This window comes from Betta splendens, chromosome 8 (genome assembly GCF_900634795.4).
Source record: "Betta splendens chromosome 8, fBetSpl5.4, whole genome shotgun sequence".
In the NCBI taxonomy this organism is placed as follows: domain Eukaryota; kingdom Metazoa; phylum Chordata; class Actinopteri; order Anabantiformes; family Osphronemidae; genus Betta; species Betta splendens.
In genome coordinates, this window is record NC_040888.2 from 7,665,371 (window position 1) to 7,684,164 (window position 18,794).

The 18,794-nt window shown below is 47.6% G+C and overlaps 1 protein-coding gene and 1 long non-coding RNA gene across 3 annotated transcripts; both read right to left on the minus strand.

Moving 5' to 3' along the window:
• Nucleotides 1-191: 191 nt before the first annotated feature.
• On the minus strand, nucleotides 192-8,824 carry mrtfbb (myocardin related transcription factor Bb). Of its 2 annotated transcripts, none has more exons than XM_029158069.3 (14): nucleotides 8,644-8,824; nucleotides 6,031-6,096; nucleotides 5,079-5,134; nucleotides 4,923-4,998; nucleotides 3,979-4,209; nucleotides 3,770-3,897; nucleotides 3,422-3,562; nucleotides 2,679-2,914; nucleotides 2,449-2,557; nucleotides 1,700-2,356; nucleotides 1,191-1,256; nucleotides 1,043-1,105; nucleotides 901-961; nucleotides 192-810 (listed from the first exon to the last, which is right to left on the minus strand). In XM_029158069.3, exons 1-14 carry the CDS (start codon nucleotides 8,726-8,728, stop codon nucleotides 389-391), a joined length of 2,397 nt encoding a protein of 798 aa, XP_029013902.1. In that variant the 5' UTR covers nucleotides 8,729-8,824; the 3' UTR covers nucleotides 192-388. The 2 variants fall into 2 exon arrangements, with proteins under 2 accessions (XP_029013902.1, XP_029013901.1); XM_029158068.3 differs by having other exon boundaries at nucleotides 8,629-8,824.
• Nucleotides 8,825-9,783: 959 nt separating this feature from the next.
• Nucleotides 9,784-13,897, minus strand: LOC129604445 (uncharacterized). The gene is made up of 2 exons (XR_008695302.1): nucleotides 12,331-13,897; nucleotides 9,784-12,219 (listed from the first exon to the last, which is right to left on the minus strand). It is a non-coding gene; the product is annotated as an uncharacterized LOC129604445 (long non-coding RNA).
• Between the last annotated feature and the right edge of the window lie 4,897 nt (nucleotides 13,898-18,794).

The window sequence follows — 18,794 nt, forward strand, 5'->3', positions numbered from 1 at the left end:
GATTATACTGGAGAATCCTGTTCTTTTCCTGTGTTTTGAGTCATGTCACTCACTGAATGAATACAAACCAATGTTAAGTGATTAAGAGCTGCTCCACCTTATTTTAAAGCAGTGACCGGTGTTTAAAACGTAGTTTGCTATTATTCATTTGAATCCTTTCTCCTGGATCCAGTTTCTGCTTTGATATCAGAATCTAAAACGCTATGCACACTCAGAGATCAGACAGACATGAGACAGGCTTCATAACGGAAGAGCAGCAAAAACTTTGACTGTGAGCTGAGAAGGTGACAGAACTGTCAGTGCTGGTCTTAAAATCCTCAAAAGAAATCAGTGAAGCAAAATCCTCCCTTACGTCAAAAACGCGTTCGTCACAAATGTCCGACCGCGCTCAGTCCCAGCTCAAGTGCAGCTCGTGAGAGTCCAGGAAGTCGGAGGCGAAGACGCCCACCGGCGCTGACATGTCCAGAGGGTTGACCTCCGCCCCTGGAACGGACAGCGTGAGCTCCAGCCAGTCCATGTTGTCCATGCTGGCGCCCGGCTGGCTCAGGGCCGGAGACGGCGCCTGCTCCATGAAGTCCACCTCCATCGCGACCAAGGGCGAGTGAGCCTCAGCGTCAGCGGGCCGGGCCCCAGAGGAGGCCGGCGCCGGCGGGCGTGAGGGACTGATAGGTGCCACGCAGAGCTGGGCCACCTGCACCGTGGGAGGAGGCCGACACAGAACCGTGTTGATCGGAAGGGTGGTGACGCTGGCCGTCACGGGGAGAGGCTTGTCCAGAGCGGAGGGATCCTGTCTCATGAACGGGGAGATCTCTTTAAAAAAAAAGAAAACACGGCAGGAGAACGAGTGTGAGAATCCCACAATTAGAGCAGGCTGGAGGAGAAACCTTCAATGTATCCCACCTCCGCTTTCAATCAACACGTCAAAGAGGTCGTCCATGTGCTGGCTAGCGGCAGCGTCGGCCTGCAGCATCAGAGGAGGACAAGTCAAAGCTTTCAATCTCCATAGTAACAGTGGAAGCGTGTGTGTGATGGATATCAGTACCTGACCAGCTGTTAACATGCTGTGCGTCTGTTTCACTGCATCCTCATAGGGGGGAGGGTCTTTCTGCAAGACGGGTTCAAATCATCAAATATAATACAGGATATTTGGATGCAAACCATGTTAAAAATTGTGAAACAGGAACAAAAACCTTCTTGTAGGGTCCTTTAAGGTTTTCCGGTCCGCTCGCTGGGCCGGCGGTTTCCATCCTCCACGTCTGCAGAGCAACACAGACAAGTGAGCGCGCACGTCCGCTCTGCTCAAACGACACGGCAGCTGCCGTGAAGCGGGGCCGCTCCGGGCCGGGCCGGTCCGGCCCGCTTGCGCCACCGCCGGGCGCGCAGCTATGCCGCGCGTACCCGACTCAAACCGCGTTTCCACAGGCCTCCGTTTGATGCGAGCGCAAGATTTCACCACTTGGCCGCGGTCTGTTATTAATGTGGCAACGAGGAAGACGCATTACTGGCGCTAGCGCGTACTGGATCGCTGGAGTGACATGCGATACAGCAGGCGAGGGCCATGAAAAACATTAGGCCTCGTCTGTGGAGCGCAACTTACATTTACTGCACAGGAAACGGACTTTTAGGATTTCAGGTGCACATACATGTATTTCAACGGCCATAGTGATGGTGATGATACTCTGTACGGATGTTTTCTTACCGTGGATGGAGGCAGGAGGAGCTGAGCCCCGCTTTTAGGCCGCTTGGCGGTCTGTCGGCTGATGATGCATTGGCTCAGAGGAGAAAGGAGCCTCCGATCCGCGGCCTCCTCCTGTTTGACCTGCACCGCGTCTCCCGACTGACCGGAGGTACAGGACGCGAGGCGCGCTTCCTCTTTTACTGGGACGGGACCGGAGGAGCCGAGCCGGGGCGGGGACTCCCCCTGCTGACTTCTCTTCTCCACCTCCAGCTGCATCTTCAGCTCCTCCACCAACCTCTGCTCCCGCTCCAGCTTCCTCATCAGCTCCTCGATCTGCTGCTCCTTCTCGTACAGTCGTTTGTCCTTTTCGGAGTCTTTCTCATAGGACCTTGGGAACTCCTGCACGTGTCCTTGCGGGGAGTCCGAGCCGGGAGCATCTGAAAGCTTTGCCGGACTGCTTGCGACACTGTTGTCCTCTATGCCCAGACTGGACACTTTGGAGGCAATAGGAGACACAGGGGGGATTGGCTTTAGGTTTTCAGGCTGCGGTGTCTCCATGGTGACAACAGTGTGAATGATCGAGGTCTCCTGATACAACTTCAACCTCTCTATCAGGTCTGTCTTGGTCCCAGAAACGGGCAAAGATCTGAGTTTTAGTTCCATTTTTAGCTCAGCAACCTAAAAAGATGAAAAGACAGAAAGCAGCCGGTTTATTTTCTCAGGTTTCTGTGCCGCACGCATGAGGAGCACGCCACGCTCAACGAAATCACCTTCATCTCATCCAGATTAGCCGGTAAATGATCCAGCTTGCAGGCTTTTGAAAGGGACGATGCCGCGTCTTCATGCAGAACGCTGGAACAGAGGGTTTGGACCTCGGCCCTGTACCGAAGCAAAGGCAGGGCAGGTGACGTGAACTATTAACCCCTCACAATCAGCACAATAAAAAGATCTGCCTGAGCTGGTCAAGTAACAGAACGTGAAGTTGTGGCACATGCCGTACTTGAGTGCGTCAGGCCGTCTGTACTGCCGCTGCTGCTGGTTCAGGATCTGCAGCTGCAGGAACTGCTGCTGCTGCTGCAGCAGGCGGGCATAGGCGGAGTCCATTGGCACCTCGCTGAGCTCCTGCTTCTGGTCCGGAGGGATGTACTGGTGGTACTTCAGCTTCCTCATCCGCGGCTTGGGCTCCCTGCCCTTTCTGCCGCGGCTCTTGTCGCCGGACGGGCGGTGCAGGCTTTGCTGGAGAGCAAGGCACAGCAGAGAACAGGCACGTTTGACCACTGTGGCTGACCTCGGTTCAGTTCATCAAGCAATGCAGCACTTCAGCCACTGGAACTGACACATGACTTTTGTAGCATGAAGCACTGAGGTGGACACATTGTTCTGACACCCATTGAGAACTGCAGGATGAGGAAAGCATGTGGAAACGTGACCCTTATTGTTCCACCACCTGCAATTACAGGATACTGGTGAAAATGCTTTGGCATAAGAGCAGCAGGTTCGTTCAGAAGGGCTGGACAAGCACACCCTCCAATTTGTCAAATTTATTGCTCTGTCCTACGCCAAGTGAGGGAGAGTTCATGCTTACGCTCTGAAGATAACTGGATTGTGCACAAGTTATTGCTTTTCTCCTGTCTTTTGATATTTGGCCACTACATATTTAACTCCAAGGATTTCTGAAATCAATTTAAACCCTGCTGCTCTTTGAACTGATTTGACTCATCGGGAAGCCCGACGTTGACTCACTTTCACCAGAAGTGGTGCTGGTGTGACACTGGGAGCAGTGGGAGCAGACTGGTGTGCCGGTGAGCTGCCTTGTTGCTGCTCAGCGGTAGGAGCGTGGGGAAGTAGATCACATGTGGCGCGTGAACGAGCTGGAGGCGAGAGCTGAGAAAAAGAAAGGCAGAGAGGACGACTATGAAGCTGCTGCATCTGTTCTCTAGTAGTTATGATTGAATTCGATCCCAAAAGAACATGTTAGTTAGTTGTTACAACTTCAGTAAAAGTACTAGAGGAATTCTCTTTAGGAAACAGCCTGGCCTGAAGAATATGTCAGGACTTTTAAATTGTAACAGGTTCCAGGTTTTGCTGTACCTGCATGGAGTTTGACTGAGAGGAGCTGGAGTCAGACTCCCTGGAGCCCGAGGAGCCTGGAGTCCCCTGGCTGGCAGGTTGCTCTGGTGACAAGGCATCACTGTTGTCCTCATCAAACTTGTAAACATCTGGTGTTGCAGAATAGAAGAATGTAGTTATGCACTGTACTTATAGGAGAGCGGTTCATGGTATTAAACAGGAGCAGGTACCGGCCAGAGCGTTCTCACTGCAGGCTTTGGACTTCTCAAACACTGATGTGCTGCGGGGGTCACTTGAGTCAGCTTTCTGGCTGTCTGTGTGTGGTGAGCTGCGGAGGATGTTCTTCTCCAGCAGCTCCATGGCTCCGGGCCGCTGGGCGATCTTCTCGTTGAGGTCATCAGCCAGCCGGGCCCGTTTCAGCCTCATCTGGGTGGCCTGAAGGGAGGGCTGAGCCTGTGTCTCTGACAAACAGAAGATGCTTATCTGTGATCCGTCAGCCTCCCACCTTCTTTGTCATGGTGACTCACTGCTGTCTTAGCCAGGAATCACAAAAGCTTTGCATTGTACTGTAGATACACATGGATCGGTTTAAAATAAATGTGTCACATACAATATTTGCTGAAAAAAGTTAGGTTAACTCACCACAGTTTTTAACTTAAAGAACTAGTTCCTTAATTCCCTATTTGAACTATTTAAATAAATAATAATTATTTTTATATTATTAAATCTTGAATGATGCCTTAAGATTAAGGCATGTCCAGTATTTAAGGTATGACATGAAAAAAAGCCTTTTACCTTTGCCTTTTACAAAACAGCGTCATAATATATAATCAATCAATCAAATACTCTACTATCATTGATGCATGACTCATCTGGTACAGTGTGTCATGAAACAGGGCCAGGACCAGTCCCGGCTTCACCGGGACCAGCTCTAACATGACTGTCGTAATGTTCTGGTTCATTTGGAAATGTTCATTGCCACAGACCTCTGAGGAGGAGGGCGGCTACGCATGAACTACGTCAAAGGGGGGGAATCACGCTGCACGCAGGGCCCCACCACACGGTCACCACACCAGTGAGGCAACAGGCCGAGGCCGCTCCATCTGTGCAGCAGCGTGTGCAAACAGATGAGTAACCACCTTGTTCATGTCAGTCTGCACAGACTGATAATTACCTTGCAGGATGTGCATGCGGACCAGCTCAGAGCGATCGGGTCTGCTGCAGAGTTTGTGCTTCAGGAAGTTTCCGGTCTGTTGGGAAATATAAATACCCAAATGCTTCAGAGATGTGGTTTTGATGTGGCCGTGACAATGATTAGGCGAGGCCTCACCCTGGCTCGCTCCAGGCTGCGGATCTGCTCATGAAAGGCTGCAGGTGTTTTCAGAGCTGAAAGACAGTAAATCAGCCACATCCTCAGGTTCTCAGAGTTGCGGCAGGCAAACGGTTCCTTCCATTCTAAAATCCTCACTACTTCTGCTTCCCACAGCTTCTCTTTGTGTTTGCTCTCGTGTGCCTGCCACGAGTTTTCACACCGCTGCTGTGTTTTCACCTGTTTGTTCTGCGCGTGACAAAGAGAGAAGCTGCAGCGAGTCAAACGGGAAGTCTGACTCCAGACGGGGCATTGATTCATGCAGACGCTCCATCTTTAAGCCCATGAGCCCATTCTGCCGTGAGGCACTGACTTGTCATCCCTGCGATGATGCGCCCTGTTTGCTTTAGCATGGGGACACCTAATGGGAGGGTGTCAGAGGAACTGGAGTCAGACCACAGAGCCTGTGGGTGTGGGAGTGACTGAGGGCTCAGTCGTTGACTCATGGGCCTGAATACCCCACAACAATGACAGAGAGCGGCCACGTCTTCTCCCGTTCTACCATTCAAGTGATTCCCCCACAGCTTATCTTTTATTAGGAGTGCAGTTAAACACCACACCCACAGGAGCTGAGGGCCTGAGTCCATGAACATGGACCATATCAGAAGATGCGTTTGCTCTTTCTGCTCTGATACTAGTTTCATGAGTGAATTCAAACACAATAAACATGCTATATAATACTGGACTATGGCCCATGATTGACAGGTGTATGGTCCTATATCTAGTGGGCCGGCTTCCTCATTCCATCATTTGGATCATATTATAACCAAACATTAAAAAAGCAACTGGCCCAAATGATTTCATAGCTGAGGGGCTAATTACTGGGGGTCCAGTGGGAGACGTGGTACAAACTTTGCAGTTTTTAACTTTTTTTTTTTTTTTTTACAGTGGAGTGTAGGGCTGCGGTACTCACGCGGCATGATGCCCTGCTCCGCCAGCTGCTCGCGGGTTCTCCTCTGCTGCAGACAGAGCTGGAGCACTGCGGGAGAGCGGAGGCACCGAGCGTTAATCAGCCGGGTCACCCTGAGACCACCTCCGGCCCCCGAACTGCACAAACCTCCCACACTTCAAATAAGAGAGCGTCCTTATTATCCCTCGGTCTGTGCGGTTTCCCAGAGGCCTGCCGGTAAACCCCGCTCAGCGCCACAGACATCCTATTCACTTCCTGCATGGTTTCAACTGAGGTTGCAAAGAGTACAGAATAGACTGAATAGTGCTATGCCACTGACTGAGTGCGTCAAATACTGTGTTTATCTGCTTCATACTCATATTAGGACTGTAGGAAACATCAGTTGTAACATGGATGAATACTTCTGAACATCAAAGCCACGGCTGTTTTCAAGCACTGATGTCTCCAAACACAGCGGCTGACCTCAGTCCCCAGCGCTGTTTTCCCATCAACATGAGCACTGGTACAATCAGGGTTTACACATGTATAAACAAGGGAGCTCGGACATGTTGTTTCAGGAGAACGACACACGGCTCCAGAGGAGGAAGGCGATGGGTGATGGTGACGGATGAGGCGGAACTGTGAGGTACGTCGCACAAGCGCTGGAGTGGATCTAGTTTGGATAGATCTATGCAGTGAACGCCCCCCCACCCCCACCCCCACACACATACATATATGTACTCTATATATGTATATATACACACACACACACACACACACACACACACACACACACACACACACACACACACACACACACACACACACACACACCAGACCTGCTCAGGTCTCCCGGGACCGACGCTGCGTCTGAACAGCCCTCTGTGACTCACTCAAGCAAAAATAAACTGGGCAGCTGTGAGAACGAGGCCTGGGAACCATGAAACTCGGGGGTAGTCAGGGGGCTGGGATCTCCAGTCGTACGCGGGGCCAAGGGGACTCACAGGCTTCTGCTGCGGGGCGAGGGAACGCGAAGTGACAAGAGCCGGGGCGGAGGGTGGGGGGTCGAGTCCACTCTCACAGCGGCCCACCGGCTCTGGGGGCAGAGAACACAGCGTGCCTGCTGCCTTTCCTATTAGGCCGCCAGGCCTGGGGGGCTGCGGCCCAAACCAGGAGATTGGGAGTAATGCTCGTATCCACTGTGACTGTGGAGCGAATCCCGCGAGTCAAAATGCTATATTACAACGCGTCAACAATATCAAATGCTGCCCCCCGGCACTGCGAGGAAATGCAGAAGTTAATTTGAGCGTCGGTCGGGGGGCACGCGTCATGTCCTGCGTCTGTTGAGCCCATCCTGAACTCTGGCTCACCCCTCTGTGATGCAAACCCCTCTCTCCTGCTCACCAGCGGAGCATAAACAGAGGTCGCAGAGGAACGCTAAGAAAGGGCTCCGCTGAAATCCCTGTCTGCTGATGTCATCTCTAATCCCAGACCCTTGTTGTTCTCAGCAGGTCACCCCCGGAGGTCTCCTATTAGAGCTCGTATCGCTTTCAACTCTCTGCTTTAGAAGGAGCACAAATAAAACACTGTTTCCCTTCTTATCCAGGCAAAGCCGGATTTAGTAGGTTGATAGTGGGTTATGTTGACTTGCAGTTATAAATACCGAAGACTTTAAACACAATCCAATTTTAGAAAACAGTAAGCATCAGAAACCAGATACAGACTAGAAGATACAGACGAGAAGCTCGGCCTGAACTCAGCTTCTCAGTATAAACTCAGTTTGTCCCTGAAGTCAATAGATCAGCTCCACGTTGAAGCACTGCAAGGACAAAACGCTGCAGGTGATAACACGATTTAAATTATTTCTACCTCAGTATCAGTGTAGAAAATGTGGCATAACTCACCTAACTCATTTTAGTAGCAGCCTGAGATGCAGTCAGTGACAGTGATGCGTTCACTTCCCCAAACATGGGTGTAACTGCCAACTGGTCTGAATTTAGTGTCAAATCATGTATCAGTCAGTAAAATAGTGGCCCAGGCAGGACTTCATAAAACAGTTTACATCTATCATTATTGTACATTTTTGCCATTTAAGTGTTGTTGTGCATCCTCAGATGGAGTGTGATGCTAATATTGCACATTGCAAGGTAGAAGCTTTAGCGGTTGACTTCATCAGCAGCAAACTGCAGCTGGAGAGCAGTAACATGTCCGTGCAGCTCCGTCTGAATGGAGCTCATCGTGGGGACTCGCATTACAGAGGTGAAGCCATGTTTACATTTCAGGACACAAAACCATAATAGTCATTGAACCGAGTGCCAATATAAACATCCCCCGTCTAAACAGAGGAGCGCTCTCTTCTAAATCCGTCTCTCGCAGCCTGTGACTGTTTGCCTAAGTTTGATTTATCATCCATCTGAAGACAATGGTCTGTTGTGTAAGAATGATGACTTGACATGAATCATTATGATGAGCTTTGCAGTTGCTCTGTCATTTCCTGCTTGGGCCGTTTCCACACTACGCTACTACCCCCTAGTCCCAGCCAGCGTCAGCGAAGCCTGACAAGAGCACAAACAGGAGAAATTCATACACAACAAAGAATAACACAAAAGAAAAGCAAAGCACCTGATTTGAATTTACCCCTGCAGATGGAAGGGCTCTCCACATCCAGACGGGCCATGGAGGACAGTGGTGGTGCGCTTGGTGGCCGGGTCTGGAGTCCCATGGAGCGATGACGCCAGTGGACACAGTCACGGGGAGAGCAGAGACCCAGCTCCCAGAGCCGCTCGCAGCCCTGGCCTCAGCGGAGAAAGTGTGCGTGCGTGCGCGCGTGGAGAGTGTTTGGTCGTCCTCAGTCGACGTCAGGACGGGAGGAGGGAGCGAGGGTTAACCCTCGCCTCGCCGGACGCTCGGCACCAAACCCCAGGGAGCTCCCGGGTGTTTGGCAAATACTTCCATTAACAGTCATGCATAAATGCATTATTGGCCTTGGACCTCGTCATCTGCTTCTAATCAATACGTCGCTAATGAAAACAGCCGTTGGGAATGTTGTTTGGGCACAATTCCATGAGAAACAGCACAAAGTGTTTTTATTTCTTTAGAGATTTTTGTAGAACTAAATAACGGTGATAAGAACAAACACTCTGACGTGAGCGCTTGTCATCAAATGTTTTTGAAAACATTATTAATGAGGTATGTATTCATATGGATGACATAATGGTTTTCACTGGTGTTTCCCAACAATCGCAGATTATTTGGAAAAATCATATTAGCTTTCGTGTGAAAAAGACGCGCAGCGCAATGTCAAATCAAACAGGAAAGGCGACGAGCTCCCCAACAGGAAATGACATTAAAAGTGGCTGGATTCATGCAGTAACGAGAGCAGGAAACATGCACGTCGAACAGCATGGGCCCGGTGACAACGCGCGAGTGACCAGGCACAGCGTGTTATGACAGCTCACTCCTGGGACCGAACCATGGTGAACAACAAGATCATAAAAAATACGGGGAGAGAAAGTGGAGCAGCAGGAATGTGGAAAAACATCTTTCCGCATGTCACACTGTTCGTAAATACGCAGGATTCCTCCGAGGTCCCATTTCGTAAGCGCTCGGCCACAGACACAGAATATTTCACGACTGCTATATTCACCTGCGATCAAAACCTTGAAGTCTGTGGTGAATATTTAAAAAAACATTGAAAAGTTCAGGGGCTTTGTATATTATATTCTTGATTAGAACGGAGTGAAATGTGATGAAGGAAAAAATGAACACAAAAACTCATTGCGTTCCCTCGTGTCTTAAATCCTATTAAGACAAATCATTACACATCATGTATTTTTAATCACTGGTTCTCTTTCATCAACATCTCTCGTGTGTAAACATGAAGTCACATGGTTCATCGAGGCCTCTGACAGTGTTTTCATCAGTTATTCAGAGCGGACCCTCTTGGAAGCGTCCTATTCTGGGGGCCGACTAGTATTTATGTGTATATTTATCTCTGGTGTCACAATGTGCTAACAAAGTCACATTCTGTACATTAGTTGATACAAGTCATGATGAAATAACGTGTTAAAATAGTTGCTAGATTCAATTGTAGCTCAGCGCTAAAACCGCACGTCTAGTGTGGATTATAAAACCCTGCGGTTCATCTGTTTTGATTCTGCGGCGCAACACAACTGAGTGAAAACAAAACAAGTCAATGTGAATAAACATTGATTCAAATTAATATATGTTGACAGAAGTGCACTAATGCGTTATAGTAGATATTAACAAGCTACATATTAACATGTAGCTTGGTGAGAACCAGCAAACATATCTTGTATCCACAGGATATTAATTCTGACAGCAATTAAAAACAACTGCTTAGATTAAATGGAAAACGCGTCACAGCATGACATAATAAAGCAAAATATGTTTGCTTTGCACACGCCTTATCTGCAGTTATTCCGATGTATTTGGGAATCTATCAAGAAGAGTTTGTTTTCCCAGAGTGGTCGACTTCTTAAATGGTCATTTTAAAGCATGTCTGTAGTTTGCTGACTGACTGGGGCCGACGTGTAGCATTTACTGACCATGCAGGGAGGCGTTCAAAGACCCAACACCATAGATGAGCACAAATAAGATTCATGTGTTCTGGTAGATCGTTATTGTAAATAGGCCACACAAGGTGAACAGATGAGCACCTGTAAGAGTTTCTTATACATTTACATTATCTATAATGTAAAGACAACAACACATACATATTCATTCAGTAAAATACAGTTTTCAGCTAAACTTTCATTTGAGTAACTGGAGCCTGAAAAAGTCCACATTTCTAAATTTGATAAATGTCAACTTTAAAACAAAGATATAATATGTATCATATGCATCATTAACTATATTTAATGCTGTGCCATGATCCACACAGGGACCCAGTGACGGGTCCAAACACTCCAACTGCACTGTTGAAAGACTACTGTGCACTGGAGCTGCTTCACTGAGGTCCTGACAATCAGTGAGGTCCTGACTGCCAAATTACTTTTCAGAGACAGAATAAAAAAAATTGACAAAACGTCTTTTTCCCCAGATAAAGTTTCTCTGAGCATCAAAGAGCTCATTCACATCCAAACCCGCGTAGGGACGTTGAACTGACGCATACCACAGACGGAGAGTTTAACTTCTCTCAAGTGTTGGCAGTGTTCACACTCTGAAAATGTGATCAGTCTTCTTTCAAATCTGTTTCATACCGGACCCCATCAATGGTCTGGATGAAACGCGTATTTAAATGAATCTAAGTGCAGGTATGTACAGCACACAGCTCCAGCTGAGGTTCTGAGCCAAGGTGTCAGACTAAATCAGACCAATCTGAGTTTACTGAGGACTTGAGCAAATACAGATGTTTTGCTTACTCACATTCAAATCAGTTAATCAAACTATTTCTTTGGGGTGCAAGGTGATAAATCACAGAGCTTTCAAACTTTACAGCCGGATTATTTATGATGAAAGTGATACTTCACTCCTTGCAACAGTTGCTTTAGTCACTTTAACATTTGCAGATGGAGGCACTGGCACCTTCACCATCATCAGCGTTAGTAGACAGTCAACACTGCCTGTCTCTCTCCATCATTTCTGGTAAAGAATTCTACATATTATATTGTAATAATACTGTAACACAAATAATACTAATGTTTTATGTCTGAGACTAAATATATTTTCATAGTATAGTCAAATAAATAGATCTACAGGCTTTTTATGCTGTACATTGAAAGGCTGTAGACAAAAATGAAAAAAAGCCACATTGTCTGTTCACAACAGTAAAGCATGAACTGGAGTGCGTCTAAAAATAGCTGCTGGTATAGTCAGAACAAGTGTTTGGATGAAGGCAAAAAAAAAAAAGGTTTCCATTTGTGTGTGCGTCAGGCGAGCAGGAATGTCTCCACAATCTGGACTTCGCACACACTTAAGAAACCTGGGGTGATTTGCAGGCGACGCGTTCACGGTTCCCTTCTAACATTCCACGATTTCAACCACCATAACGTTCCCATAAGTCTAATTAACCCTTGAGCGGCTCCTGCTCGATGACGCCGGTCCTCCGCTGTCTCCCGGTTTGACCCGACCGACGGTGTCCTCGACGGGGGGTTCAGCCGGGGGGCGCCCACGGGCAGAAATAGCCTCCTGTTGGCGGTGGTCTGTCCTGAGGGGCAGACTCTTCGTTGTTCAAACCCACTGTGGCAGCAACTGTAACAAGGCAAACACTGAATGAAGCCAGCATCGTCTCAGACGTCTGTCAGTCTAATGGTTGGCGGTATCGTAGGACCCGCTGACTGTTGAGTCGGGTGCTCTGCCGACCCATGTGACGCCAGCTGTAGCTCCTTCATTGACAAATGATGCAGCATCGCCGCGCGCTGATGCGATGAGGTCACCGGACGAGCGTGTGACGTGCCAGAAAAGCCATCAAACGTAAACGCGAGCCCAGGCGAGCAGCGCATGTACGCACAGCACCCTAGAAAAGGAGCAGAAGAAACATTTGTTCACTGGAATAACAGGTAACAAAAACACTGTAACTATGGCCTGAGCCTCGGGGGACCGCCTGCAAGAACAGAGTCCAGACCACAAGGGAAGTATTAACTGCTCCATAAATGTGGAGTTGTTTTTTAAATGTACAACACATGAAGGAGTCTTCGTTCTGTAGTTGCAGTAGCAGATGTTCCTATTGAGAATTAGTGTATTTGAGGCTTCTTGGACTCAACAATTGAGTCCAATTAAGTTAAGTATTAAGTTTTTAATGTTGGGTCAATATGCATCCTACGTATATTCATCTCCCTGCAGCTGATTTGCTCCCTGGCCCAGCTGTGGGAAACAGTGTTACCCTGATTACAGACGTTTCCTTCCTCCACTATTCACAGCCATGCCTGGAATGACGACAGTATTTACTCAGGCCTGAAGCAGTCAAGTCCAGCTCCCACACCCACATGGCATATGCATCAAAGGCCACAAAGGTCGCGGGTTCCTGGGAGAGTAGCTCTCCTCAAACTAGACGGAAAAACACGGACGTCTCATTCTGTGGGTTTAGGGTCTGTTCTGTTGCTGCTAATTGGGCTAAGCTAAACTTAAAGGAACACTTCTACTAAATTTTGGCAAATTGGAGGAGTCTGTAACTTTAAATGAGCTGAAGCAGTGAGGGATTCGTGGAACTTTTTGTATTTTTTGACATAATTACTGTAGAAACAACACACATTTACACACTATCACCAGCCAATTTGATTATACTGGACCCCACATTAGAGGAGCCAATGGGAGCTGATGTTTCATCTCCACACTTACTGTGAGGCCGATGTCACATAACTATTACACATTGATGGATGTAGGGCCTTGACTTGTCATGTATTTGTGAATATTTTAAGTAACATGAAGTTAAGTAAACAGTGCAAACTATGCAGGAATGTCCTGCTGCAGAGGCAAACTGCCTCACACAGCTATCACTTGGATGCTGCTGCCATCTAATGGAGCCCAAACACACTACGAATGTCCGGATGTGGTTTCAGGCTAATGCGCATTTCCAAAGTTGTCCTGCTTGTCAAAGAGTACTGAAGAAAGGAGACTTTAGTGATGCTTGATGTTGGACAGTAGATGTCTCCCAAGAGCATCCCTTTATTCAGTAGGTAGAGCATCAGCCTGGGAAGCAGAAAATCCCTGGCTTGATCCCCGACCCTAGCAGCAGGTGTGTCCCTGAGCAAGGCACTCCAGGCTAGCTCCCCAGGCGTTGTGGAACAACACTGATCCCCCAGGGGAGGGGGACTAACAAGGGAACTTTTTCTCTTTCCATTCATTCAGCCCACACAGGTACAGTAGTATTAGTCATAATATCTATTGACTTAGAGCCACATATATCTTCCAAGCTGAAAACCCTTGAGCTTCTTTTAATGAGGCCCCCTTTGAAGCTCCCTCCTTCCCCTGTAAAGCAGAAGTGTAAATGCAGACACAAGGGGGCAGTAGAGTCTTCATGAGACGCAGATTTGCCAGACTTCAGTCTTTATTACACGGCTGTGATCACTTTTGACATCCTCGCCGTCCAAAGGCTTCCATCAGCTCTGACCCACATACTGTATAGAAGCAGCACGAGGCTACCAGAGAGTGATAACATCAGTAGTTAGCGACTCCGACAGAGGCTAATCACTGCAGGTATCATCACGACTCTGCAATCAGTGATTAGAATAATTTAATTTACTTTTAAATCTACTCTTATTATAGGATTTATATTTGCCTTTAAACTCAAGCACAAGATTGTTTCTATTGTTCTATTAATACATCTTGTTCACCTCCAGCCAGTGTGTTCTCCCTGACAACAGCTTGTGACCTTCTGTCCAGCGTCTTCGCGTGCAGTCACCTGTAACACCTTTGCAACTGAGCCCACACACTTTCCTCCTCCCGCTCCTCTTTTTACTCCATCCAGCTCATCGGCAGCCATTCCATTGTGCCCGTGTGCTGCAGCACTCCATCACACGCCCTCTCGCTCAGCGTATTTTGGGTGACTGTCCTCTTGAAAAACAACATGCGGTCCCACGAAGCGCCGACCAGGTGGGATGCGCGGCGAAAAGTTGTGGCGGTGTTGGTGAAGTGCGTACCCGTGCACCATCACACCTCGCTCTCCCGCATTAGGGCAGGAATGACACCATCTGTCAATTTTACACTTACAGAGCTTTTGAAAACTTCAGAGCTTCGTGTTCCCATCTTATTTGTCTTATTTTCAATGAGTGGTTCCTGCCGTAATGTGGTTACTAGAGCACTTCACTAGGGCAGATACAGTATGAGTCATTTAATTTTCAAACAATGCTCAGCTCTCAGTGTGGCTCCAGAGTCTGTAACACTGATTAAGGGGCTATAGAAATAAACCAGCGGTGGCTTGACGCTCGCTGAATGTTAATGTCAGAACGGTTTGAGAGGTGCGACGCTGTCATTCGACTAGAAAAGTTTGCTGGAGCCACCAACAGTTGCGAGTGCGCTATCATCTGGAGAAGCATGACATTTGTTTTAAATAGATAAGAGTTGAAGGGTTGATATGAAATCCCCTCGGGTGAAGCAGCTGAAAAGCGCATTAGCCTTTTTCCTTTTTTCATCTATGGCATTTAGTTTATAGCTGCTCACTCATTTTCCACAATAACGGTGACACAAAACAACAAACTGCTGTCAAACTGTGGTGTGTATTGGTGATTCCTGGATAATTTCACAAATGTTTCCTGTCTCATTTTCTTTATAACCTACACTAATATCTTAGTAATAATAAAGGTATATAAATAAAAGGATCAAATGCAACTAATAAGAACTAATGTAACTCATATTCAATACTACAATGTAATGAACCAGAGGTTTATTTGGATTATAGCCCAGTTTGCCCATATTTTTGTGATGTACCATAACAAACATAACCTGATGAGTTAAGACAAACAGTAACATGAAAACAGTTGGATGTGAGACAGCAGCCAAATATGTGAAGGCTGTCAAAAAAAGCTTCTATAAAAAACAAAAGTCAGAGCTGTGCTGCCTTCAGTTGTCAGGTTTAATTCAACTCCACCAAACTGAACTTAAGCAGCAAAGTTGTGTAAATGCTGGGCAGAGGGAGCGGCATGGAGCGATACTATACAGGAAACCATACATTGGGCTTCACTGCAGTGAAATGCGGCTCTGACAGGAGCTCAGAGTGATCTTGATCAAATTGTCAATAACTGTGACAATGATGATTTAAGCTCTATTCTATATGTTCATTGTGCTTAATATGTTTTCAGAAATGATTGGCTGGAAAAAATTCATTCAAGGGTCAAATTTAGCCCTCACTTCATTTGAGTAGACCGTGTGTGTGTGTGTGTGTGTGTGTGTGTGTGTGTGTGTGTGTGTGTGTGTGTGTGTGTGTGTGTGTGTGTGTGTGCGTGCGAGCGAGCGAATGCACGTGTGGGCTTAAAATAGGCTTGATCGAAGTACAGTGTGTCATATTACATTTCACAGGAGACCAATGCAGCTTCGGCTCCTAGACAGAGGTCTTCACTGCTCCTGAGCAGCACTGTGGACACAGGACACCAGTCAAGGTGACAATGTTACAACACAACACTCGCAGGAGCCAAGGACAGTGATTCACGCAAATACTCACAGTCCTGACTAATTCAAATGCGTGTGTGTTTGTATTTAAAATGTTTGTTTTGTTTTCTGCACTCCTTTTAAAGCCACTACAAATAATCAAAGAGGCCACAAGCGCAGGAAGCATAATGGTCACCTGGGAACACGCCGGATGGACATTCAAACATTAACGCTACAGTTGAGCCACGATTCTCTGGGACACGCGCCAGGACTAAAAGCCCAATTCGGGATATCTCTGCTGTGGCAGGTCCACAGTTTCTCCTCCAAGCTGCTAATGTTCCAAGCACCAAAAGCATCTCACACACGCACACACACACACACACACACACACACACACACACACACACACACACACACACACACACACACACACACACACACCCCACAGAACCACATATCTGGGTCTCTCTCGCTAAATGCATCGCCTGCAGCAAGACTGTTTTTCAAAGGCAAGGTGAACAGTCAATGACATCTGAAAATAACCACATTCAGCCACAAATGTTGAAATGGAGGGAAGGTAAAATACTGATTGCACATTCCACACAACACTAAGTAAGTGGTAGTACAGGTACAGCTTCACTTGGCTATAATGCATGGTGATTACGTTCACGTGCTTTAAAGGTGAAATGGATTTTGATTTCGGAGTCTTGTAAGTCATTTCGTTTTACAATCAAACGTGCTCTGGCGGAATTACGTCCAATCATGGGTCTCTGCATTAAACCTCCATCAAATATTCCCCTACAGCTGCCACACACTGACCGCAGGATCACGCAATCACGCCGGCCCAGTCAGTCCGTGTGCCGCAGCCGCCGGCGCCCGCTCCCGGTGGCCGGGTCATTATTCCCGGCGAAGCTTCGAGAAAAGCGAATTCTCATGCTCCTGTAATGAGCCCAGTATTCACCACAGGCGCGAGGCGCCAAAGCGGTCAACTTGGGCCGAGGCGGCCGCCGACTGGGGGAAATGAGCAGAGCATCTTATGGCAAATGGGCTGTTAGGTATCGGCTGCCAGGCATCGCCCCCTGGGCTGCTCTCCGCGGAGCGGGACGATCTGACTTCTAAGACACACGCAACTATTCTCGGACTCAAATCCGGCGGACGTGTTGACTCCTGCTTCATTCTTCATCCTGCTCTCCAGGTGTCTTTACCTTCAAAACACTTGAATCCCCTTTTTTTGTTTTTCTTCTAAGAGCAAGAGAAACTTTCTTTAATTATGCTGCATTGCCACAATAATGCACTCACACTTAGTTATTTTATACGTTGCATATTAGAACTTACTAATGTATCCATATAGATTCACCTGCCCCAATTATTTTTGCAGAGATTCAGCTTTTTTCCAAAACACAGGGACTTAACAGGCAACTCAACAAATGTATTGGACAGAAAAGGCCCATTTCCAAAATAGACCCATCAGGGAAAACAGCTTTAAACACAGGAGGTATTTGAAGTCTTTCCGGTGGCTATTTCCAGCTGGAGGAGACAGATACTATGAAGACTTTCTTACCAGGCTTTGCTGGAATAATAAGCAGACACAAATGCAGGTATGTCATTGACCGAGCACTTCAGCGAAGTTCAGCTGTCTGCTGAATGAATCCCCTTCCTGTTTCAGAGAGCAGCCTCTCCACAGTGAGCGGAGTCTGACAATACAGTTTTAAAAAGCCTTGAACAAGAAAGATCACTTACAACTGAAACATCAAGCTCAAAATAGCAGCAAAATTATTATTATTATTATAAACTCCATCTATTTAGAAAAGATGAGCTGATTCTGCCAGGACGAAGTTTTCACAAGTTCCTGAAAGGCACGACAGTGGGTTTCACGTCCTCAGTTTTAAAAGCAGCTTAAACGAATGTGAGCCGCATTAACGATGCGTCTCGTGGTAAAGACCATTTCAAAGAGAGCGGCGACCTCCGCGCGCGCTCGTCCGACGGCGGCGGCCATTTGCATCTGTATGAAATCTCCGAATAATATCCTGCGGTTGCACTATCGGGTCAGGAGCCGTGTGCAATCACGTCGGGGCTCACTCACGGCCACGCTGGTTATTTTTTTCCGTTGCCACGGCAACGCCTCTCCGCACTCCTCTGCCTCTTGATTGTGTGGAAAATGAACAGGGAGACAAATGGGAAAATGTCAGCGGCTGAGAAGCAGAGATTGAACAGTCGCCGCGGACTGCCCTACTTTGTCTACAAATTACTTAAAGGCTCGTGTGTTTGAGTTGTTGCACGTCTGACCAATTTTAGTCTGTGTTCCTGGCTATTTATAGGCGTGGAAAAGTGTGTCGCTCCATCTCACGGGCCAGTCATTCACTGTCATTCTCCATTAATATAAATACATCACATACAGAATAAAACTTCTCTCACTGACGGCTAAAAACAACGTAGGTTTTGTGTATAGGCTCTGATCACATCTGGCCTTTAGCACACGCTCAATACAAAAGACGAGGGTCCCGCTGTGAGGTCGCTACACAATAACAGTGGTTAGGAACTCCACGGGACACCTGTATTGTTAACGTGAGACACGGCGAATGGGAAAACGTACGGCGAGCCCTTCGCGGGGAGCTCGCGCCCTTTCCTCCGCAGCCTCGTGCAGCAGCGACGGGTTCGCGCTCTATCGAGAGAACCTGGAGATAAAAGGAAAACACGGAGCGAAGAAAGTCGAACCGCAAGGTCGCGAACACGTGTTCGCCCGC

Coding starts and splice junctions, on each gene's coding strand:
- mrtfbb (XM_029158068.3), bottom strand. CDS start 8,728: ATGGGACTCCAGACCCGGCCACCAAGCGCACCACCACTGTCCTCCATG. Junction 2,357..2,448: donor CTAATCTGGATGAGATGAAG/GTGATTTCGTTG, acceptor TCATCTTTTTAG/GTTGCTGAGCTAAAAATGGA. Junction 962..1,042: donor GCATGTTAACAGCTGGTCAG/GTACTGATATCC, acceptor CTGATGCTGCAG/GCCGACGCTGCCGCTAGCCA.